The 26,169-nt window shown below is 37.2% G+C and overlaps 1 protein-coding gene across 2 annotated transcripts in view; it reads right to left on the minus strand.

Moving 5' to 3' along the window:
- LOC116181672 (GTPase-activating Rap/Ran-GAP domain-like protein 3) overlaps positions 1 to 26,169 on the minus strand; it is a gene marked incomplete at its 5' end in the record, with an annotated part of 50,495 nt that overhangs the window by 1,718 nt on the left and 22,608 nt on the right. Inside the window, 5 exon segments of one of the 2 annotated variants that reach the window (XM_031502078.1) lie at positions 8,498 to 8,631; positions 8,695 to 8,931; positions 8,986 to 9,295; positions 15,045 to 15,310; positions 22,959 to 23,186. In XM_031502078.1, the coding sequence (XP_031357938.1) occupies positions 8,498 to 8,631; positions 8,695 to 8,931; positions 8,986 to 9,295; positions 15,045 to 15,310; positions 22,959 to 23,186 (1,175 nt within the window). 2 annotated transcript variants of the gene reach the window in all.

Genomic DNA, 26,169 nt, shown 5'->3' on the forward strand with positions numbered 1-26,169 from the left:
ACGTTTATTCCAGAACATTCGGATCGGATTCGAAAATATACTACTGATTTCAGAAATGTAAGTATTACTCCGAATAAGCACAAAGTTGGTTTATTGTACCTATTCGAATTTGTTATCTCAGTTTCTATTTTTCTATTTAGAATTGTTGGTAATTGCGTAATATTTTCTTGCTTATATTTTATCGCTTTTGTAGTTTACTCAATTTACTGGAATCAATGTAAAAACGAGGTTGCTGCGAGTTCCGGGACGGTTAAACAACGTGTAAATTTGTTGATACTAAATATGCCTTAGTTATTTTGTTGATGACGCAGTTCGCGGGTTTCGAACTAAAGTGTGCAGAAGAAGTTAAGCAATATTAATAAAGGATTTAAGTTATCGTCAAGTCAAGTGAAGTAGTAAAAGTTTGTCGAAAGTTTTTAAAACGGTTTGTTGTCTGCCTAGTGAAAGTTAAAGGTTTCTACTGTCTGAGCAGCCACCGAAAATTGTTTTGTCTTATTCATCAAGCCAGTTTGAATCAATTGATAAGTGCGCCTGAGTATCGCAAACTTTTCACGACCAGATCACTTGTACTTGAGCAATTTGAAGTTTTTTTTTATTTATCGCCCACATGCGTGCTGGGTATTATGTCCAAACAAGCTTTGTAAGCTTTCCTTTCTTTCAGGGATTTTGTTTTAATTTTGTTTAGTGTGTATCGGAATACATTTTTGTCATTGTCAATCAATAAATTGTGTGTTTATTCGAATCCGTTGTGCGACCCAGTTAGTTTTCATATTAGATTTTTCCATTCGTGTCCAAGGTTTATTTCAGGTGCGAATTAAAATTTGTGTAGGTGATAAATTCTTTGGAATTTTGGAAAGTTGACCACTGAGTGCCTCAAATTGAAAAATTTTAAGTGAATATTGGGACGTTTCTTAATGGCAGATGCCAGAAGTGTACGAAGAGAAATGATGAAATTCTAAGTTTCAATTTCGATCGGTTCTGAGTTAGTGATTAGGAGTTTTGTGGGTGGAGTAGTGTAGTGACTGCACGCCATTGCACACAGAAGTACATATGTTATGCTTTTGCATTTCCCTCCATTACATGTTATTTTTTCATTCTATAATGTGAGATTTTTGATTTCGTACAGCACGTTTACCCATCGAAAAACCTCGAAAGTTTGTGTATAAGCTCGACCTAACTGAAAATCATGGTAAATTATTATGAAACACGTTATTACACTACGCTGTAAAATAAATAATGGTGTGTCCTTCTATGTTGACACAGTGTCTCGTTGATCCAAGGTAAGAGTGAGACGACCAACTTAGGTTGAATCTCTAGCACATCTACTGGTAGAGTCTTATCGAGTTTTAGGAGAAAAATCACGATCGCGGGCATTTATTTCAAAACGCAAAGCAAACGATACGAAAACATGTATAGAAGATTGTGGGTCCTAAATTCCGGGTCCGTTAACTTGGCCCCCCCACTGAGAGATTTCATAGTCGTATTATTTTGAAATGAATGCGCTCGTTATGCGCTCCTATGCGCCACCGATAATAACTCTTGCGCCATTATCGTTTTTTAGAAATCCGAAAAAACATTTGGGGGGGCCAAGTGAACGTAGCCCCCCCAGTACGTATTTTGTCCCTTGTAACTAGGTCACCTGATACATTTGGTTATGCGCTCAATTGCGCCACTTGAATTAAAGCTAGCGCCATTACGGTTAAGCCGTGACAAATTTTCAAAAAGTGGGGGGGCCAACTTAACGTTTTTAAAAGTTACTTTTTTTTAACATCTTTTCATACGAAATTGTACTCTCAGGTATGCGCTGAAATGCGCCGTAAAAAGATATCTTTGCGCCATTATTGTTTTTTGGTTATCCTTAAATATATTTGGGGGGGGCCAAGTGAACGGAATCCCCCATAACGCATTTTGCTACCGGTATTTGTGCCACTTGATACATCTGGTTATGAGCTCAATTGCGCCACTTGAATTAAAGCTAGCGCCATTACGGTTAAGCCATAAAAAATTTTTAAAAAGTGGAGGGTCTAACTTAGCGTTTTCAAAAGTTATTTCCGGAAGTGCGTCCATTTTGAAAATATTTTACATCGATTCGGCCTTCGGAGTAACTCCTAAATACAAATTTTTAAAAACCTACCTATTTTACTTTCCCAGAATCGTTTAACTAAAGATCCCAAAAAAACACCCTGTATAGTGTTTCTGAAACACTATAATGGCGCCAAGATTTTTGTTTACGGCGCATTTTAGCGCATGATGAAAGGTACGATGTAGTAGAAAAAACATGTTAAAAAACGTAACTTTTGAAAACGTTGTTAGCCCCCCCCTTTTTAAAATTTTTTTATGGCTTAACCGTAATGGCGCTAGCTTTAATTCAAGGGGCGCAATTGAGCTCATAACCAGATGTATCAAGTGGCACAAATACCGGTAGCAAAATGCGTTATGGGGGATTCCGTTCACTTGGCCCCCCCCCCCAAATATATTTAAGGATATCCAAAAATCAATAATGGCGCAAAGATATCTTTTTACGGCGCATTTCAGCGCATACCTGAGAGTACAATTTCGTATGAAAAGATGTTAAAAAAAAAGTAACTTTTAAAAACGTTAAGTTGGCCCCCCACTTTTTGAAAATTTTTCACGGCTTAACCGTAATGGCGCTAGCTTTAATTCAAGTGGCGCAATTGAGCGCATAACCAAATGTATCAGGTGACCTAGTTACAAGGAACAAAATACGTACTGAGGAAGGGGGCTACGTTCACTTGGCCCCCCCCCAAATGTTTTTTCGGATTTCTAAAAAACGATAATGGCGCAAGAGTTATTATCGGTGGCGCATATGAGCGCATAACGAGCGCATTCATTTCAAAATAATACGACTATGAAATCTCTCAGTGGGGGGGCCAAGTTAACGGACCCCTAAATTCCCTACAAGAAATCCCATGAGGCCTTCAATTGTTTATGGATAATAATCATTTAAATGAGTGGGTTAATTTCCGTGTTTACGTCGACAATATACCCTGTAATAAGTAAAGTAAATGCACACATTCGGTCGCAGGGATTTTTTGTGCAAGATTACAGTGTCTTCATTTGCCTTAATGTGTTGATTCTATCCTGCCAGATCATAGCTTTTGAAACACATTTTTTGAATATGCATTAATTTTACTTTTATTCGAGGTGTCTACATACAATTCATTTATAACCTAATTAAAAAAATAGCTTGCGCATGCGCGAAACAAACTTTCTGATTCGCATTAGTTTTACTTTTACTCGAGGCCTACATACAAAATTTCATTGAAATATCTTAACAAATAAAATTGGTTTGCGCAGAAACAAAAGTTTAAATGCGCATACACAATATTTTTGCATCTGCGTATTCCTTGAGATTTAAGGAATATTTACTGACACAGAAAACCGGGCATTCATATGTTCTGTCTAACAATTATAAAAGATACCCTTTTTTAGAGGTTCGGGCAGTTTTTGCGCTGTAACTTATTGGTCCGTTATAGTCTACATAGCCGAAAAACAATAGCAACGTTTCTTATATCCTTAAGTACATGTGTACCAATTTTCAAAGCGACCGGACGTTATCGTGCACACGGACAGACAAAACGGACGGATGGACGGACGGACAGACGGGCGGACCAGCGGACGGACAGACTGACGGACAGATAAACGGACAGACAGACAGCAGGTCAAAATTATAAACGACCTCGAGGGTTGTTAATAATTCACAAACCAGAGAAAATGTGTACAAACTAAGTAGCAGATGACGGCAATCTATTCCTTATCGAAGGAGTAAGGTTGGGTTTCCAATCTGTTATATACATAATGTATCGTATATTACCACAGCTAGTATATTTACATCTGCGATCCTACCGAACTTCGTTTGAGCGTGTTAACATTAAAATGCATTTGCTTTGGTTGAAAATCTGTTCATGAGCACGAAACTGTTGAAAACAGAGTCTACGTTTTTAAAGATTCAGAACCACTATAAATGCTAATTTTATCGTTTCTTGTAATTGCGTAGGTACCTATAAGTCAGTGCAGAATGTTTAACGATTAAACGTATTTAAAAACATAAGTAAAAAGTATCATTACGAGTAAATGATAAAAAAAAGATAGTATGTACGGACAATACAATACAATAATTTGATGCCCCGCATTCAACCTGGAAATTTTTTCAAAATCGGATAGGACATACCCGAAAACCTATTCAAAGACGTGCCACCCATCTTTGTAACTATTATGGTTGCTGAGAAAAAAATTAAAGAAGAAATCCAAATTTCACCACTTCTTTGGGGGTAGCTCCAAAACGAAACACGTTGGACCCTTGGTTTATTTGGAAAAAGTGCTGATCCCCTCTATCACCCATTTTTACTTACTTGAATCAACAAGTTCGGCAGTGGCTGGAGAAATCACTTCCTCCCGAACAATGGGGTTTCAAAAGAGGTGACTATGGACACCTTCTCCCAGTAAAGAACACAGCTCCGCCAGCCCCGGAAAAAATTTTACAAGCCATTTTTGCCGTTGCTCTACTACGAACTTCGGGGCTAGCTGTAGATGCAAGAAGGCTGGCATAGGTATTTTGTACTATTATCTGTGCCAACTGCCAAGGGAGCTGTTTCCACTTTCCACCAATCCTGGAAGAAGATGAAGAGGACCTAGACGATCCTCATGGAGAGGAATTGTACGTACACTGAATTGGACATTATCTTCGCTCACGAAATTTCACTTCATTTTTGTTGTAGGTAAAGTCGAACTGTCGAAGCTTGTTGGTGTAACAACATGTTAATGATTCTTGAAGGAAATTTAATTCCCTACAACTATTCACTTATACGTTAAAAGTGAACACGTAATGAGCTCGAAGAAAAGTTCGACCGAAAACGTGAGTTTTTTGAAAATTTCTCAACTTGAAGAGCCCGTAACTGGAAAACGATGGGTTTTTTCAAAAAGTGTATAGAAACCAAGTCGTAGAAGTTATGAGCTTTCAATTTTGATAAGAAAATTTTTTACTACGATCCACCATTTCCGAAATATAGCCGAAAAACTGCAAAATTGTACCCTCAACCCCCTCCCTTCCGACTGGCGGCAACGAAATCGCTCGGGACTTTATTACACAATCGTCAGGGGACCTTCAACGACACATTCCCGAAAAAAATGGAACTACACGAATTATTTTTTTCTATATTTCCTAGAATGACTATATTGTGTGAACGGGGTGCGTATTGCCAATGTATTGTACAGCACAGAGCGGTCCATTTTCTGCAGTGCTCAATGCTTTGGCGATGGTATACGCAATAGGTAGTCTGCCAATCCATCGTTCGCTACAGATCACAATATAATGACGTTACTTAATGTATACAGTATTTTGTAATGGATGCGAATGTGTGTCTAAACTCGTTGTCGGCTCCAACCATATCTCTATCGTTCATTATACGTAATGTAAAACTTGTGTAGGCATTAAATCAAAAATATAGAGACCTAACATTTTTTTTATTTTTATCATTTTAGTGTTTTAGTCAATTTGTAACTTGATTTATTCCAGTTTTATTTTTATTTCAGTACATCAAATAATTAAAAAAAAACTGCTCGGACACGACAATATTTAATTTTAATTTGTTTCATTTTTATTTATTCTAAGCTACAAATTTACTCTTTTCAAAATAAAATCTAATGTAATTTGGCGTTCATTTTGTGAAATATTTAAACTAATATTATGTTTGCGTCTAACGCGCTCCTTATTGGAAGGCCTTCCAGCTTGCACTCTACTACCACTTGATGGTAAACCTCTAGATTTACGGCGGGATAATGATGTTGGCTGAACTTTAATTTTTCGTTGTTTTCTTCCGCAAAGACGACACAGTGTTTCCATAAAACTAATTAGCTGACTGAGCCCGCTAATAGAATGGCGTCACCTCGGGTGATTGCGGTACTGCAAAATATTGTGCATTTCAGAGTAATGTCATTATAATCTGATCTGTAGCGAGCGATGGATTGGCAGACTACCTATTGCGTATACCATCGCCAAAGCATTGAGCACTGCAGAAAATGGACCGCTCTGTGCTGTACAATACGCGAACGGGGTGTTATTAGATCCACATTAAACGGTAAAAGTTTAGAGTCAATTAGTTCGTGCTTTTGTTGGCTGTCAAAAGCCTAAATTGTAAGGGTAATTTCGAACATTAATAAATACTGCGGAACAGTGGTAACAATTCCAGCAAATAGATCAAATTATAACTAAGAAATTACGTACAAACTGAAGCACGGTTCTGGATTCAAATTTGTCAGCCATCTTTCGAGATTCACTTTCAACGAATAACCATATTTTTACTTGACGTTACAAAAGGTCCGATTGTATTGGATGAGGCGTTCCACCATCCGATTTTCCAAATTGCTGCTACCCTTCGGAAGAGGAAAATCAACTGTCGACTGGAGAATATTTTAACTCATCTATAAATGTAAGTTATTTTGATTTTTTTATATTGATAAGATTTATGTTTAGTCATTCTAATATTCCTGAAGAGGTCGATCTACGGGAAGTGAATAAATTTGTGTATTTTTATGAATGATAAGCGAACCCAAATCAAAGATAATATTGGTAAATTTCATTTTTAAGGTCAGTAATCCCATTCTATTTTATTTAGCATCCATAGGCGTGTAAATTTATTTTGAATAGACTTTTTGTACGAGGTGTTTGATCAACCATGAACGTTAAAAAATCTCGGTAATTAATTGGTTTAATTATCAGAGGAGATAAAGAACCAACCTTCCACCAGGAGTCATTAAAAGTTTATTTATTACCGAGTTAGCCTCGGAGTTAGCCGTGGTATTATTTATTCCATTACAAAAAATTAATTTTTACAGTTGTAGCGGGACTCGACGTGAGTTCCGCCACTGGAATCCGCGGAGAAGTAGATTTTAAATTGTTTTTCTGCTACCTTTCAAGTGAAAGTTCCACAGTCATGTGATCGGCGCGACAGGTAGTATACGATGCCGTCATTTCTCTGCCGCCGCATATGACCTTTCGCGAAATATACAACAAGAGTTTTCGTGTACAGTCTCTTAAGAAATCGCCCGCGGTGGAAGATAAAACGTGTTTGGAAAATTAAAATGTCTGCCATTTGCATTTTGCAAAATTTTTTATCACTTAAAGGAAGGGTATAAGAAACTTAAGGACAAGGAGTAATAGACATTCTCCAAGGAAAATTAATGTCAGTCGGCGACAGGTGGATTCGTAGTAAACTGGAGCTGCCAAACCGAAAATGGTGTGCTATAGATGTGGGACACCAGGGGTAGACCGTGCAAATCTAAATCTGCATCGAATAACGAAGCTGGAGCCAAGACCATGAACTTCTGTAGTGTTTCTACATAGGGAGGTGCAATCGACCTCTGTGGACAGCAACTTTTGGAAGTCAACGTTGCAGATCTTGATGACGTCGGAATCGCGGATCCCGGTCCACAAACCAGCATTATCGGAAGCTCTTTGTACGGAATTTGGAAGTCCATAGGAAGCGAATTTAAGAAGCTTTCCGCTCGATTGGGATATGCGGATGGAATCATAAAGTGAGAAGAAGTTTTGGCCACCAGGGTCAATGTTCACTAGGGAATGCAATACAATTCCGCACATAAGTGGGGGGGATCCCGCGGGATTTGTGGGACTGAGGAATTTGTCGACCAAGGGCGACGACTCTGTTCACGTTGTCAATGAAACGCATAACGGAGAAGTTATTGTTAAAATAATTGTTTAACTTTTTTCGTTAAAATTGTACTATGATTTTTGAGGCACTTTAGAAGTTCACCTTTTTGTGCTGTACAGGTGAGGTTTTTTTGAGTTCTAAGTTAGGCTGAAGGTACTTTTTTGTTGTTAATCGCCCAAAATTGCTTATTTGCCAATTTATTTAAAATTTTGCGGGATCCCGCAAATACTGGGATGTCGACTCTGCCGTTTAAACGCTGTTGCGATCGCCGACGCGTCTTACAGTTAGGGTAAGTACTGCTAGGGGCCGAATGCCAGCAACTGTGCTCTTGGAGCAGTTCTAAAAAATCAAGAACGTGTAAAAATTACCAACAACCTAACAAACTATAAACTACTATCGACCCTAAGACATCCGCTCTACTTCCTAAATGTCTGTTGTTCATCAGTTCACTGTTAATTTGTTGCCTCTTACGACACGCAGTGTCTCTTCCCCTGCATAAATAGATACCACACGAATTTACAAGAAAATAGTAAACATGAAGTACAGGAAAATTCAAAAATGAGACATTTTCCGAACCATAGTGGGTCCCGCTTACAATTTAAATGATATTGAATAATTGTTTGTATAAATAAACTGTTTTAAGCAATAAAAAAGCTGATTTAATGTACCATTCGGCGTGTATAAGCGAACTGTATGTCAGCAAGGAATTCATTGTATCTACGTTAGTGAATGTTCATACACTTCATGGTGGCATGATGCTTATTTGATGATTGTGCAATTTCATAATTTAATAAATACATGCAACTCACCCATAAAAATGTAAATCCATCGACAGTGTCGGTGTCATTTGCGGGACACCAAGCCGTCCAAGCTGCCGAATGTTTCCATTGAAATAATAATAACTTTCTACCTATTGCTACACACATTCTTAATCTAGAACCACCTACAAAGCAAAGAAGTGGGTATTCCATGCAGCTAATACCATTAGCAAAGAGTTTAAACTTACCCGTCCGCGAAAGTGCATAGAGGTGCGTTCCCCTTGTTTTCTCCAATCTATGTTCCTTAATTTCGTACCGCGATCGGCACTCAACTATCGCATCTATTTGCGAGAGGCGAAAAACGTACACCTTTCCTTCTCGATTCGAATTACCCGCTCGTATTAGCATAATTCCGTGCGGTTCAACTACGCTTAATTGGCGTACTTGTAAAGTACGATCGAAAATCATTCTGTGCGATAATCCATCTGCGATAAGACATAAGTATCAATCAATCAGAATTAGGCACGGTAATTAGTTACCCTCGACGACGTAAACGCCATCCTCTGTGGCCAAAACGAGCTTATTTTCTCCCCAAGAGTCGCCGCTCTGTATTGAACCCGCCGGAAAAACGGGGTAAAAGCAATTCGCTTCCCAGGGAGACCTTTTCAAAATTGTACCGCTGCTTCCGGCCGATGCTAAACTTGTAGGCGCGTCTCCTCGCACTATTGCTTCGAGTTTTAACGCTTGACCTATTCGCACGAACTCGATTTGGCGAGAATCCTCCTTCAGGCGGGAATGTTTCGGTGTATCTGCCAAGACGTCGGAAAATGCCCTTCGGTTTAGCATTGTCTAGAAACAGTATAAAATACTGGACGTTAAGTTAGATTGTAAAAATGTAAGAACGAAATAACATTTTGTCATACTATGTAAGTTGACTGAATCCCTTAATTTTAGTTTCCATGAAAATAATGTATCTACCTATTCAGAATTGCTGCGAAAAAGTGCGATTTTTGTACCTACTTTCGTTGTATGGAGAAAATGGTTTAAAAATCTATGACAACAATAGTTAATGGTTATTGAGTGTGTAAAGCGATGGGGTATACAAGAGGGAATTTTTTTTTAAATATTGATTTATGAAAAAAATTTATTCTTCATGATATTTTTTGCTTGCTTTGAAAGTACCAAAAACGTTTCGATTGTTTGTGGATTGATAGCAATACGCTATCTTGATTATAATGTAGAATGATAACTTTCAATAAAAGAAATCAATTTTATTATTTTTCCAGATTTCTATAAATAAATTTTAGATTATGGAAACGTTATTGGTACTTTCAAAGCAAGCAAAAAATATAATGAAGAATAAATTTTTTTCATACATCAATATTTAAAAAAAATTCCCTCTTGTATACCCCATCGCTTTACACACCTTATAACTTCTACATTATTTGCTTAATAGATTAAAAGTATTGTATTAACTATTTCAGTTATACCATGTGTATTAAGAGGGTTAAGAAGTTACCACTTACTCACAAGAGTGCGTTAAATACATTTATTGCCGAGATGGTTTTAAAGCTGAATCACTCTGTATATTAATCGCTTACTTATGCATGTTCCGAATCAATTGCTACATTGATAACTGCTCAAAACAAGTTAAAGCATACCATGTAAGTAAACGACACCCCTCAACCATTTCCATTTAATTACCAAGTTCGAAATGGAGCAATTAATTTCAAATTTCTAATTTAGTAAGCAATTAATATAAAACAGAAAATAGATCTTACCTTTGCGAGTTGGTGGCACCCCTCCAACAATAATTAATTAATCAATCCCATATTTGCAAATATGGGATTGATTAATTAATGCAATCCAGCGAACGATTCATATAGACTGCTTGCGAGTAGGACCCCCAACTGTTTTCATTTAATACACAATTTATCACAAAAGCAATTCATTCAAGACTTGCAGTTTATTAAACAAATAATACAGAAGTTGTTAGCAATAAATTAGAAAAAATTCTACAGTCCTTGTTTACCATTTTATAATCTAATTCTAAATACATTTCATTCTACTCATTTACGGGTTCCAGCTTAACGTTAATCTAGCACTCCCAATTTGAAACAAAATGTTCTGTTGAGCAATAAATTCCACGCTATAACAATATAGCTATTAGAAATAAATATAAATAAGCACTTTATTATGTCGAATAACATGAACATCGAACCCGATTCAAGTGTAATCATACTTTGTACGCCTTGTATAATTTTCAATATATACAGGGTGACAATTTGAAAACTTACCACCCCCCATATCTTAGTAAATAAACGAGATATTTAAAAAAATCAAAATCCGTTTCGGTAATTCGGAGGGGGAATCACAATGACATAGTTGGCGACGCACCCCCTCCAACCCCCTGCGCCCCAGCCACCCCAACTTTTAAATCTTAAATAGTGACCCCCCATGTGTGATACGTCGTTGGAAAGCTCTGAAAAGATGCTTTCCAACCATACCAAATAGCATTACATTTAGGTTAGTAATTATCGTGCAAATCAAAAAATAAACATGGAAAATCGTATTTAACTTGAACTTCCAAAGCCGACTCGACAGCAACTCATTTTTGATCGCCAGTTATAATCTATTCTCAAACTCTTGTCGAACCTTTTCAAATGTTGGTTTTGCAATATTTCGACATTCTTGAATTATTCTCTGTCTTAGTTCGTCTATGTTCGCCGGTTTTTAAATACGACAGATTTCAAATGTATCATATTAGTTTATTTTTTGATTTGCACGATAATTACTAACCTAAATGTAATGCTATTTGGTATGGTTGGAAAGCATTTTTTCAGAGCTTTCCAACGACGTATCACACATGGGGGGTCACTATTTAAGATTTAAAAGTTGGGGTGGCTGGGGCGCAGGGGGTTGGAGGGGGTGCGTCGCCAACTATGTCATTGTGATTCCCCCTCCGAATTACCGAAACGGATTTTGATTTTTTTTAAATATCTCGTTTATTTAATAAGATATGGGGGGTGGTAAGTTTTCAAATTGTCACCCTGTATAATATGACGTAAGGTCCTTAGTAACTTATATAAAGCTTACCGTTTGACAAATTGACGCATCTTTTCTTAGATTATTGTCATGATATTTGTAATCAGAAGCGTAAAGTTTTATGTTGGACTTTAAGTACAAGGTGCGGCAAAATGAGGTATCCATTTTCAAACGAATGTTATTCCACCCTGTGACGTATCACTAACGAAGGCGCTTTCTTTCGGCTACTTCGCGATCATGATTTCAAGATCGTGGTTCGTCGGATCACGTTTTACGAAACAACGCGCGAATTTAAATCAAAGTACGGTTAAGTTTACGGAGTACACATTTGCATTCGAATTACGTATTTTTTGTTTGGATTATGAAAATAATTTAAATACAAGTGGAAGTACTTGCACGATTATGCTCCTCTAGTTACAAATATTGACTAACCCAACATTCGAGCAAAAATATCCTTGCATTTATGGGTTAGGAATTCTGATCAGTAAACAAATCATAAAACTTTTATGTTCAGTTTGTACACGATTCTAGCAATAATGATCATAAGATCACACGAAAGAACGTGATTTGACAATTCAAACGCGGTTGGATCACCGAAAGAAAGTGCTTTTAACGTGCATGTTATATGTCAAAAACGTCATTTCACCTATACCACAGCCACGAACATATAAATTAATTATTTATAATTTAATTTAATTTAATGTACGAGTATATTTAATCAAATATGGAAGGGAAGCCGGTGGATCCACCGGTAACTTCCGGTTTTATGACGTAATAAAGTTTAAAATTACACTAATTCGGAAAAACGCTTCTCTCTCAGTAACCACTTGTCTGATTTTAATAATCTTCGGCTCATTGGAAAAATATTAAAATAAGCCACACCTTTTATAAGAAACGCAAATCGCGTTTCGCGAACGGTTTTCGCGAAATTTGCTAAAATTTGAAAAATTCGCGAATTATTTTTTTTTCTTTATGACACTAATAGGTAAAACGTTATTAATACTTGTAGTATTTGTATATACGTTCCACTATTTTTCATTAAATTGTATAGACTTCGACGATAGGCGACTCATTTGAAAGAGAATGGGGTAAGGATCTCGGTATTTTTTCCGGTCCTAGCATTATTATTATTAGGAGGAAATAACGCTCTCGTCATGTATGTTTGGCTGTCACTCAATTGAACAACCGGTTTTGAAAGTCTGAATTTAGAATAATTTTGTTTTTCCCCACAATGGCGCATCAATGTTAAAATGAATTATAAAACAATTTCCTTTTTTGGCGTTTTAAAGGATCATATGTGACTAGGTATTGGCGGTTATTTTTACAGAAAAAAACATGGGGTTTCTGTTGAAGAGGAACTTGTGTGGATGAATAAAGTTACATTTCTAGTGTATGAAAACAGTAGATAGGTAGCTATAAATCACCACCTACAAAGTGTAAAAACTTTTCAATTCTGCATAAAAGATTCAGCAGGGCGGACGCTAAGTTCATTAATAACTAAACGTCCTGTCAAATGGTGCTTTTAATCAATCTTCGCATATTGTATTTTTCATTATAAACTAATATTGTTTTAAAAAGGGCGTACTAGATATTTAATTTCATTAAGTACCTACCAGTATTATACATTGCGATCAAAAATGAGTGACCGTCGAGTCACCTTTGGAATTTTTGTTTACATGGGAAATCGTACTTAACTTCAACTTTCAAAGGCGACTCGACAGTCACTCATTTTTGATCGCCCAATACATTCAGCGCATCGAATGACCTTTCTGCATTCATCATTTCATCGATGGCCCATTTCGAATGAAATTCAATAACCATTTTGCTTACTGAAATATGCAAATCTCTATTCAGTCACAGATGTAAACATATTTTAGGTCGAGTTTTGTTATGCGTATGTGACAGTGAAATAGTACCTACATTGGCTGGCGCAACATGCGATCACTTTATTTCAATGCCATAAATTGGCGATACACAAATATTTTACTGTAATACCTTGCGTTCCCTTTAATTTCACTATATATTTACTAGTTTTTTGGTTGTGTTCTAACTTCGGGTGATGTAAAAGAGATGTTTGTTCGGAATTATATTACATTTATCCATTATTGCTATATTCAAAATAGTATATAAAGAAACAAGTGTATAATCACGGCTTTAAACGTTGCAAAGTGCTTTAAAGATCTTCATCTTAAAGTATCTTCAAAGATACTTAGACGACCACAAACTTTGCTTAGCTTACATACGAAACTGTCACTTCGAACAAGTCTACCTAAATGTGCACTCTACTTGCGCGATGTCCATAGTTTTAGTGCAAATTCTTTCGCAAATCTTGAAACCGCTGTGAATTCGGGAAATAATCATGCCGAATATCCCGCGTGCTTAAAAATAGGTTGATTAAATTTGGCGTGTTTTGGCAAATTGTTTTGCTAAGAAGAAGTACTTCTCGTCAATTTTCCACTCAAAATTTTGTTACGTGGCAAATTGACTCGACGTACTTCTAAGCAAAACATTTGACGAAAAAGTCAAAATATAATCGGCTATTTTTATGCACTTGGGATATTACTGTTGAAAACATAATACTAATAATAATAATGACTTGTTGCAAAAGCAGAAGAAAAGTTGTTAGGTGCAAAATCCAAATCCTAAAGCCTATTATAAAAATATGAAAACCTGTTGGCGTGGATAAACGTGAACCATCTTTCAAATGAAGTCTTAAATGTATCGTTAATGCTTGCATATATGAAGGAAGTGTCAAAGGTATTTAAATCTTCTACCCTTTGGTGCGTTCATTCAAAACTTCAATCAATACTTCGATTAAAAAGTAAAACAGATTTGGCAGTATACTTACCTGAACTACGTACGTTTGTAAAAGCTTCCAACAAAGGTGACGACCCAAAGACATCTTTTGCAGTATTGGAGAAAGCGATCTGAGAGAATTTGTTATTTCAGGTCCAGATTATAGTTTCGCATGTCATATTTGATGTAACGATAATTAGCAACCGTTATAGCTCGGCGTGTTTTAATCGCGTTTTTTTCGCACGATCAGGCGTATTTTAAACAGCGATTCTAATATGTTACTTGTTAGTGTCTAGTGTCTCGAGTAAAGTAGACGCATGTGTTGATGTACTACTTTGTATGGGCTAGAATACGTAATCTAAAAATAAGAATAAGAATTTGTACCATTTTTTAAAAGCTTCGAATAGATAAGAGGCCTGAGTAATTGTTTACACTTGAATACTTTTGTTACCTATTCTAAATAAAAAAAAAGCTCTTATGCTTTCGTTGAATTCGCAAATGTGATTGAACGAAAACGATTTCACTAATTATTTTACTTCACTTTAATTATACCTTCATGCACATTATTTGTGAGGGAGGAGTGATACCTGATCGGGGTTAAAGAAGACTTAACATCTAAGATCAAATATCATGATACCGACTTAGAGATTACACTAACCACTTAAAAATCGCTTCTTTTTCGCTTATGATATGATTGAAACAAAAAATATAATGTTAACTACAGCAAAATATTGGAATAAGAAGCAGATATACTCACCATTCTTGCGTCAGTCACGTGTTCGGCGTAAAGGTCCTTAATTAACATATCTAAAGTGCGTTCTCGTTTTCTGGAAAACGTCGGCGTTTCAAACGTTGCCTTCTCACTATTCATCAATTTCACTAGAAGAAACTCTCTGAAAAATTGAGCATCTTTAAACACAGGCGGACATGGTAAGCTTGGCCCGAATAAGGGAACTGCTTCATCGGAAAACACAGACAGTCGATAACTATTCGTCGCTTCGGGACTCACAACAGCAAATATATCTACGTAACCTAAGGAATAAAATACATAAAGTTTTTGGAGGAAGTAACTTTTAGAAGTAGTTCGTACAACATTAAATAAATAATTCTTTAGAGCAATAGGATACCCTTAACATTCTAATTAAACTCCCAATGTGGTAATAAAAGCCAATCAAAGAATAAATAACACATAACATAAGTTTAACTGAGACAAGAAAAATCGGTGTATTGTAAGTATACCTAATACGATGCGCTAATAGCTACCATACAAAAAGTTGAAACTTAAGTAATAAATTCAAAGCGTGGAGCGCAATATTAAAAAAGTGTTCTACATGCATTGGAAAACACTACCCATGGTAGGAAATGCATTAGGTTGTGCTGCTTGGAAGATTTCCAATTGCGATCACATTTGCCTATAAATTGTGCTCATTTTATGTTCATGTGTATGCTAATTTCCGCAATTTGCTCCAACCAACAACAAAGATTTCTGCTAGCGGCAGTTCTTATTTGAATTGTGCTCTTTTTGTGTTATCTTCCACGCCTACTGTTACGCTTTTTTACTCTCACTCCTACGTGTGCGTTAACATAGATGGCGCCATATGTAAAAATTTTACTGTAAGCATTGAATAAAAAATTAAGATTCAATGCTGTAAGACACGGTCGTGTATACGACCGTGCCGTAAAAGTACCACTTAATGTTAAAAAGTAGAACACTAGAGCAAAGGTTTCCTACAAAAGACGTGACGTACCACGTCAATTCTGCAGTTACAGGCTATTATGCTCGATCGTGAACAAGGTTTAGGTACTCATTTTGTGCGCGCGCTTCAACGAAGTATTGCAGAAGTGAAAGAGAATGTGCCCGTGAAGAATTTTACAAAATCTATACTCACTTTGGATATTTGGATAATTACTCAAGCAAGTTCCATAAACAAAGCGGTGCGTACACTACACCATTTGCCACAAAGAAAGGGTACCTACGTTACACCCCAGAAGTATGATGCGCATCGCCGTGGAGAGTGTTTGACTAACAGAAGGAGATGAAGATAGATATATGACTTTCGAGTGGGAATATTGAATAAGCTGAGTTGCAACGATTGATACAATCACAATGCAAAGGTAAACTTTTCAAATACAATGTCTCCCAGGTAGAACGCACCATAGCGCAACGACAATGTATTTTTTCGCGAAAGATCCACCAGCCCCTTTAAATTAAACTTTCAACGTACTACTGCAATCTCTTTCTGGCATCAGGCAAGCGCAATAACGTACGTTGAACGTTAACTTCAAATACATATCGAAGGCCTCGTAGATTCTTCGCAAAAAATTCATTTATACTGGTTTCCTATGGTGCGATCTTCCTGGGACACATGGTATATCCAGAGTTAAACGCCTTAAAAAAAGAATCATTCAATTACGTTAGGGAAACTATTTTGAAGATAAAACTTACCTTCGGTGAAGGCAAAAATAACTAAGAGACCATAATAACTTAGCACACAATCATTTGTATATTCTGTGGTTACAACAATTATGGAAATTATTAGAAAACAACGGAATCGTGCTTACCAAACGTGCCGTTGAGAAAACCAAAGCAATCACCCCCCCCCCACGCAGAGACACCAAAAAAGACCCAAATTTAAAGAAATTAAAAGAAGGAAACCGCGAGCCAGAAGAGTCAAAAGAGCCGTTTAATTTCCACCAAACTTCCGCCTCGTATATTATCAATCCACTCAGCAATACCGATACGACCGCTGGAGCTGAAAAAGTTGGCGGCAACCAATCCGACCATGCGGTTGTTGTTTGTGAAGCAGTCAACTAATGGGGAATATGATCACTGGGAACAAAGCCCAAAATCTGTAAGAATACAACGTCCATACTAAGTCAAATCCACGCAGAAAGTTAATAATACAGAAAGATAGAATATAGGAAGGAAATGCGGGGAAAAATTTCCAACGGATTGGTCTACATGAAGTGTCCGGACACAAAGTGCCCTATCTCTCACCGCATTATAGAATATGCGCGGGCGAGCCCCCGTTTTCTTCAAATATGATATTTAACGGGAACGTTATCCTCTTCCCAAGGCGATGCAGAATTGGTACTATCTGTAGAGAGATGGTATTATCCACTCCGAGGGGGATATCCAACAGAATCAGCCAACTCATACGTTCACCAAGGACATACCCTTAGTTATTCGGCACGGACCTACAAATTTGGGGGCTAGCTTCGCAATGAAGTATTTGGAGGAGTCCGACAGATAAACGTTTCGCCACTAAAACAAGTCATTTATGTTATATCTAATGGATTTTCGTTTCAAGTTGTACCTGGTCTGGGTGCGTTGAGTAGAACGCTCCATTCGACTTACAATGGGTGCGTTCACCAGAACCAACAGTTTGCAAACCGTTTGCGCTTTTTATATAAGCATATTTACTGAACGCATTGCTAATTGTCAAACTGTTTGCAAGCGGTCGCCATTTTTTTAATCATAATTCAAACTCGCTGAAAATCACAAACATGTTGATCGGGCATGCGCATTTGTCATAAGCGCGCAATTTGCCTGGAAACCACACGTCAAATTTAATTTGAGTGAATTTTGAGAAAACCGTTTTGTATTCTTTTTCTACATTTCAATAAAAATATGGCAACCTTTCTACAGTTTAAATACATCCTGCTATACGAGATGAATTGAATTGTCCTATAGAAAATCAAGATTGGAGTATTAAATGCATATTCACTGGATCCTTGAGTAAATATTTTTTATCCATAAATTGTACCTACCTGCTTTATGAGTTTTTATTTTCAGATTGTTACATTTAGGTAATAAATTTAATAAACTCACCACATAAGTATAGTCATTTTAAGGAAAGAGTTAAGATTTGTATAGGTGAAAAACGTATAGTTATAGCACAGATATACGACGTATATCTGTGCAGTTATAGTGTTGCAAGGCAGGGTTTGATGGCCAGCAATCTACTAGGAGACGAGCAAATCGTTCGCGCCGTTTTGGAGCCTTCATAAACCGCATATGAAGGGGTCAGTACAAGTCCAAATGAAATCGAGAGCACTCAGCCAGTATCAGTTATAGGTTATAGAGATACTTGTGTTAATTATTAGTATACGAATAATGTACCCTAATTAGATTCGAAGAGAAGTTTGGTGTGGAACGATTTCACTACAAAGTTATTACTCGCCGAGTATTTCAAACTTTACATTCGTCAAATGGAGGCTGAAGTAATACTGTTAAAATATCTTCTTTTCTTGTCTGGCAACTTTGTCGTGGGCAGTGTATGTTCGCAGTTTCTTGCGTTTTTACGGATTAACAGCACCATTTATTGATAGGAAAAAGCTCTATCAAATGACACAAAAAGTAAAAATGACTTCCATAAGAAAAAACAAAGCTGATGATGGTTAACCAGAGACGAAACGTCAGAGTAAAGATTTAAAACTAGCGTCTTGTATATGGAAAAAAGTGGTCACAATTATGCGCCGTTTATTTTGAAATATCTTTTTAAATAACTTAGGTAACAAATAAAAACGATTTTGTAAAATGTCATTTTTTTTCTGGATATCTCCGAAAGTAGTCGGAATTTTTTCAGTTTCAAAACGACATTTTGTTAAGTATCAAACTACTCAACTTTGCCAACCTCTATTTCTTACAGTTCCCGAGATCCCCATGGTGGCCCTCGAATTTGAATAAGCCTGCATACATGGAATGCTCTCTTCTTCATTCATAATTAAATTATTCGATTTATCTCTTACAACTTTAAAGCGCATTGTGTGCAATGTGCAATTATCCAATTTTTGGTCGTGATGTATGGGTACTAGTAATTTACTCCAATTTCGCGCATAAACCTATATGCCGATGGTTTAAACAAATATGCATGCCTTACAAAATTACAAACATGTTTGTGATTTTCAGCGAGTTTAAATTGCGATTCAAAAAATGGCGTCCGCTTGCAAACAGTTTAACAACTAGCAACGCGTTCAGTAAACGTACTTATCTAAAAAGCGCAAACGGTTTGCAAACAGTTGGTTCTGGCAAACGCACCCTATCGTTCACCTGCGCCTAAACAGTTTGTGTTTGCAAACGTAATTCGTGCGTTCACCAGAACCAAATGTCGTTGTGTAAGGATCCGTCAAAGTCCGGAGATTGTTGTGCCAGAGGAAGTTTGATCCCGTGACCTCGTGTTTTGACTCTAATGGCACAACCGATTTTCAATAAATTCATATGGCAGGTACTATGGTCTATGAAGTATAAAGAAAACATGGGTTTAAAAAAGCGATTAATCCTCTCAGCGAGATTCGCTTGGGGGTGATATTTCGCAGTATAAGTTATAAGGAACAGAGATTAGAGTGAACCCCCTGCTTTTGAATTGGATGCCATTGGCCGCAATGATGTATCGTGAGGAGGCAAGCATTAGAAATATATTATCTTCAATAATTTTAGAAATTGTGGAAGCCGTAGCTGTACGAAGATAGAAACAAGACAATTTTGTGAAAAGGTCCACAATAACTACAATTAACATGTGCCCCTAAAAGGCCAACTATATCGTAACAAAGAACCTGCCAAGAATGAGTAGCGGTACCTCTTGCAACAAGGAAACTGGCCGAAAGCTTTTGTTTGACTTTTTGCGCAGCACTGGTGCGAATGCAACGGGTAACGTTAGCTCAAAGCTTTGCCCAATAAAAATGTTGTTGTATTCGGGTCACGTTTTCGCAACAGCACAGTGTTCACAGGTCTTTGAGATTTCGACGCGTGTCATCAAGTTTAGGATCGGATTATCTGGAGGTTCCAATCCGTTTGTATATTAACCTATCCAGCAAAGAATACCCATTCGAGTCAGATATCTTCTCACGGAGGGTATCATACCATTGATCAGAAATGGACAACACAACTTGAGAGGAACCATAAATAAAATAGGTGTCAAGTTTCAGAACTGCTAGTCGACCCGAGTGATTCTGCAACTTATTTAACCAGATTAGAGAGTGGTGGTCAGTAACTACTTAAAAGTGACTAATGTAACTGATAACCTGCTCACCCGTAGGATTATGCTGTGTTTATACAACACCGATTTCAAAGTCTGGCACATCGGCAATGAGAGGAAGAGAGAAATCAGGAGAAGCCAAAATTGGAGCAAAAATGAGTTGTTGTTCCAGGAAAGAGAAAGTTTGCTCGTAATTCGCATTCCACACAAAAGAGGTGTTTTTTTTAGTGACTGCCGTCGGAGGAGTTAAAACCGAAGATTAGGCATCAAACGGCGGTATCACCATGCCATTCCTACAAGTCTACAAACCTCAGTGACAGCTTTCGGAGAAGGAATGTTTTTATTCCGACTCCCAAAACTGCGACGGAGGTTCCTACATTTGTAGGAAGAGGAGGGAGGTGCCGCCGTTTGATCCCTGATTAAACTTCGGCTTCTATCTTCTCTGGGCCCACCAGTAACCATTTACGGGTCTAGGACAACTCGCCGTCGGGCAAACTCGCCGTCGGAAAAGTCGCCGTCAGCGGAATAAATAATAAAAAATACTACTAAATGTTTGATGTGCAAGCGCGAAAACCGAAGTGCCATATAATTTACAACTGGTGTGAATTCTTAAAAGAGTGTAGGGGTTTACGTACAATTTTTCTTGATATTTTGCATACGATAAAAGGATCTAGATCGTTTTGGGGGGATCTTGGATCTTGATCTAGATCCTTTCTTAAGTGTAGACCTTTGATCTGGATCTAGATTATGATTTTTAAATGTATTTGGATCTCTATCTAGATCCAGAATTAAAGGATCTTACCCAACACTGCAAATAACTACACCATTTCAATGATGAAACGAGATTGCTAAATAATATTATATGACTAAACTGATTGCAGTTATAAACACCTAAGTGTTAGATTTAAATATTTAAAAAAATCATCTTTAATTTGTTTCCGGTGACGAAGTTGACCGATGGCGAGATTGCCCGACGGCGAGTTGCCGATGGCCACCCGGCGAAGGCGAATCGGCGACGGCGACTTGTCCCTGGACCATTTACCACTTATTCCCGGTATTTAAGTTCCGGAGGACAGAAGTGACATTTCTCTTTCCTCAGGGTTAAACCGACTCAGTTAGTCGAGTGAAGATTGCTGTCAGGACGGCTATATGCTGTTTAAACGTGGAAATGGCAATGATAATATCGTCCGATTAGGAAAAATAAAAGGAATCCACCTCGCTTAGCGCCCAAAATCATATCCATGAGATGTTGAAGATGTTGAGAAGTGCGTAATCCGGATGGTAGTCGAGTAAACCATATAACCCCCCCCCCCTCCGAACAGTAAACGCGACGATGGCATGAGGTTCAGAAGGTAAGGGTAGGTATTTGCCAGTAAGCCGATCGGATGTTAGCTAGTTAGAAATTGATCGTTCGGTAAATGGTCCAAGATAGAGTTAATGTAGGGAAGTGGATAGGCATCATTTTCAGTCATCGCGGTGTTAGAATTTTATGCTCTACCAAATTAGTGCAACCAGGCGAGGATGTGTTTCTTTCCTTCAATCTTTACCTAGGATTAGAACTCGCAACGCAAGCAATTCTGTATTTCCGTTTTTGTTAACGCAGAAACTATAGCCGTAAGTACCCACAGAGGCACAAATCGGGTACAAACATGATAAAAGCTAAACCCTCGTTCTCTACATTGAATTGTATCGCCAATTCTAAAAATATCATGTCTTGGCTAACATTGTGTAACACGTGAAAGTGAACGCAGAAGACTACACTAGAGAGCACACAATCGAAAATGTCGGTGTATAAGCATTAGCATGTAACTTTGAAGTAAGACATACTAATAGATACAATGCCAAGCCGACACCTAAATTATGAAAAAGCGTGCGCGAATGCGAGCGGTAATGAATCACATTCTAAAAGAAAATCAGTAGCTACTCGCCTCAATGCATCACACCACCTCAACTCGCTTATAAATATATAACATTGATGACCGCTATTATAAGGCATACTTAACTATGTTGTCAGGCTAACATTGTTGTTAAATCATGTGGTTCTTTGCAAAAACATCTAATCACCTGATTAAACAACATTGTTGGCAGCCAACATAGTTAAGTAGCTTTATAATACCGGCCGTAATAGTTCTTCGCCTCGGGTAATATCAATGCACAAAACTTCTAAGGACAATGACCACAAAACAAGCGAAATTCAAATGATAACTTTAATATCACCGTACAAAGCTAAACACTTGGAAGCAGAAATCGGCACAAAATAACGCAATTCAAATGCGAATAGGAAACCTCCGTTCTTAGTGAGCTGTCGTGGGAATTGGCTGCACAAATCAGCACAAACTCAACGCAAATTATGATCGGAAGCATTCGTTCTAAGTGTTGAGTTGTAGCACTTTCCAACAATTGATACGAAATGTCGTATTATAACTAAATATTATCATAAATGCGATTCAATGTAACCTAACAAAACTAAACAAAAACCAACAAAAAATCTTGCCTCAACCTTTTTTGCCAATTTATATCGTAAAAACAACATTTTCAAGTGAAATGCAATCGAAAACTTACATTTTGAAAAAACGCTATGTAGGTATATACACCGAACTTGCTAAATTCAAATATACATTTAAATTAGGTTTTTTTCCGATAAAGAAAAAATATTGTCCCTACTTATCATTTTAATTTCCCTGAAAGGATACGAGTAAATTGGGATTTGATGCAAATTGGATTGAATTGAAGCGGAACATCGGTTCCTAGTGTATCATTTACATCTAGGAATACTATATTGACAATATCATTTCCTATATGTCGTTTTCTTTCGACTTGTTGGCGATTGTCTCTTGAGTATGGAAGAAGAGTCGATACGTGAAACATTATTTCATGCCCTTCATATATCGTATACACGGAATACTTTCCAGTCATATCACCTGCAATAAGAAAATTTGAACTCTTTACACAGATATGGAAATGGTCATCATTCAGTTGCCGCTTAAATTGAGATTACCATTGGAAAAACCCACTTCATACGACACTTCCTGTAGATAGCATGTCAAGGCGGATAAAGAATTGAAAGTTAGGTACCTACACCGCGCCGGACTCACAGTTGAAAGTTTAATGTAATGGTTCAACTCATTAAAGTTGCTCAACCTTAAACTTCTCTTAAACCACTCTTGTACTTATCACGCTCTAGAATTTCAATCTTGCTCACAACATTCGTAGATTGATATTGCAGACCAAACGCAAACTTTAGTGGACTTTTAAATATTTCGATAGAACTTTCTATTGAAATGATACGAACTAATTTTAAAATGGAAATTAGACGCACAGAAATATTGGAAAAAAGGCTGTTGGTTGGCCCTTTCAGAATAAGCATGATGTGGTGCACAATGCCATGATCATTATCTACGGCGAAGGAACAAAACTAATAAAAACGGAATGTAACAATACCTTCCACGCTAATTGAAAAGGCAAAACAAACGCGAAGGAGATGAAAGGGTGCAGTTTCAGTTTCCTGTACTTGTTGCTCTTTAATTTCTTTTCATGCAAATTGCTATTACTGTTTCGGTAGTTTTGTGAAATTCTAAGCATATTTTAAGAAGGATAGCACAAGATAAACTGTTTAATCTGTCTGCACTGTCATTATGTGTTTCGAAAATGTTTGTTTCGGCGAATTCACTTTTGAGAGATGTACAGTTTGTCAGTTTTATTAACTTTGGAGGAAATGATCAATTTGCTGGTCGTAATGGTATACCTAGAAAATGTAGTAGGTACTGGTTGGGACTTTAAAGTATGAAAAAGTTAGTAGACTACAGAAAAGCGTTTGATACTATACCACACAGCTGACTAAACAAAATCATGAACACATACAAAATAAATCCAACACTACATCACTTCCTCAAAACAATCATGCAGACTTGGAATACAGAAATACATGTTGCAACAAACACAGAACAAGTAATAACAGAGATGATAAAAATCAAGAGAGGGATATTTCAGGGCGACTCTCTAAGCGCCTTATGGTTCTGTATGTGTCTGAATCCACTCTGTAACATCCTGAAGAGAACTAACTATACGGCTTCAAGATAGAACACGACAAACAAGAAGGACACAAAATCACCCATTTGATGTACATTGACGACATAAAAATATACGCTGCAACAAAATCACAACTGACACAACTGGTAAAAATAATAGAAAAATTTACAGCAGACATTAAGATGGGGTTTGGGATCGAAAAATGTAAAACCATGCACATAGAAAGAGGGAAACTAACCGAAGAAAGCGAACCAGAAACTTTAAACAACGAAATTCTAACAAACATGCATCAGATAAATGAGACATACACATATTTAGGCATAAATCAAAGCACAACCATTAAACACATTAATCAAACAACAACTAAAGGATGAATACAGGAAAAGACTCAACCAAACTCTAAAAACAGGGCTTAATTCAAAAAACTTGTTCAAAGCTATAAACACATACGCCATCCCTATTCTTACATACTCGTTTGGAATTATAAAATGGACACATACAGACCTGGAAAACATAAACATATTAACACGAGCACAACTCACTAAACATAAAAAACTTCATCCTAACTCAGCAAAAGAACGCATCACCATCAGCAGACGAGAAGGAGGAAGAGGTCTAATAGACATAGCAGAACTACACAAATACAACACTTAAGACAATACTTTCACACCCCATTCATGCAGCAATTACACGAGCAGACAACGGCTACACACCCCTCAACCTTCACGACACAAACATCACACATCCACACTATCAAATAACTCAAGACAAAAAGGAACAATGGTTACACAAACAACTGCACGGTGGATGCCCACACATAGTCCAAGAGGAACACATCAAGACACAACAAAGTTACAAATGGCTACAAGACGAGATCATACAACGAGAAACAGAAGGCTTTCTAATCGCAATTCGGGACCAAGTTATAGCAACACGAAATTACAGGAAATATATTCTAAAAGAAGATATGGAAAACGACAACTGCAGAAAATGTCACATAGGAAAAGAGACAATAGATCACATCACCAGCGGTTGTAAAATACTAGCAGGAAAGGAATATACAAACAGGCACAATCTTGTAGCAGGCATAATAACCAGACACTAATACAGGAGCACAACACCAATATTGACAGACAACCCTACTAAAATACTAGCAGGAAAGGAATATACAAACAGGCACAATCTTGTAGCAGGCATAATACACCAGACACTAATACAGGAGCACAACACCAATATTGACAGACAACCCTACTACACATACACACCGACAACAGTCATAGAAAACCAAGACATAAAAAATATATTGGGATCGAACCATACACACTGACAAAACAATTACACACAATCGCCCAGACATCACATACACAGACAAACATTACAAAACAACATAGGTACCTAATAGACATCCGCATACCAAACGACGACAACATTCACAAAAAACACCAAGAAAAAAGTGAAAAGTATACACCCCTCGCACAAGAAGTCCAAAGAATATGGAAACAGGATACAGTTTTAAAACTTCCCTTTATAATATCTGTCACAGGTCTCACACACATCACATTTACACCAAACCTACAAATACAACAACTACCACCACACACACACACACTAGCACAAAAATCCCTCATCCTCAAAACATGCAATAGGTAGGTATAGGACGATCTTTTCTACACTGACACCCGTCCACTGATATAACTCCACAAGTGTGGAAATTTAAAAAAAAATTTTTTTATTGCTCAAGAGCAAAGCCAATTTTGTCTTTGTGAGAATAAATACAATTATATTTTGTTTGTAAATCGAGTTTTTGTGGTCCTTTGATGCCATTTTCAAGAATAGGGGAGTGAGAGTCGCATTTATTTTTGTTAGCCCTGAAGT

Source organism: Photinus pyralis, unplaced genomic scaffold, assembly GCF_008802855.1.
Source record: "Photinus pyralis isolate 1611_PpyrPB1 unplaced genomic scaffold, Ppyr1.3 Ppyr1.4_unclustered_Scaffold1534, whole genome shotgun sequence".
NCBI lineage: Eukaryota > Metazoa > Arthropoda > Insecta > Coleoptera > Lampyridae > Photinus > Photinus pyralis.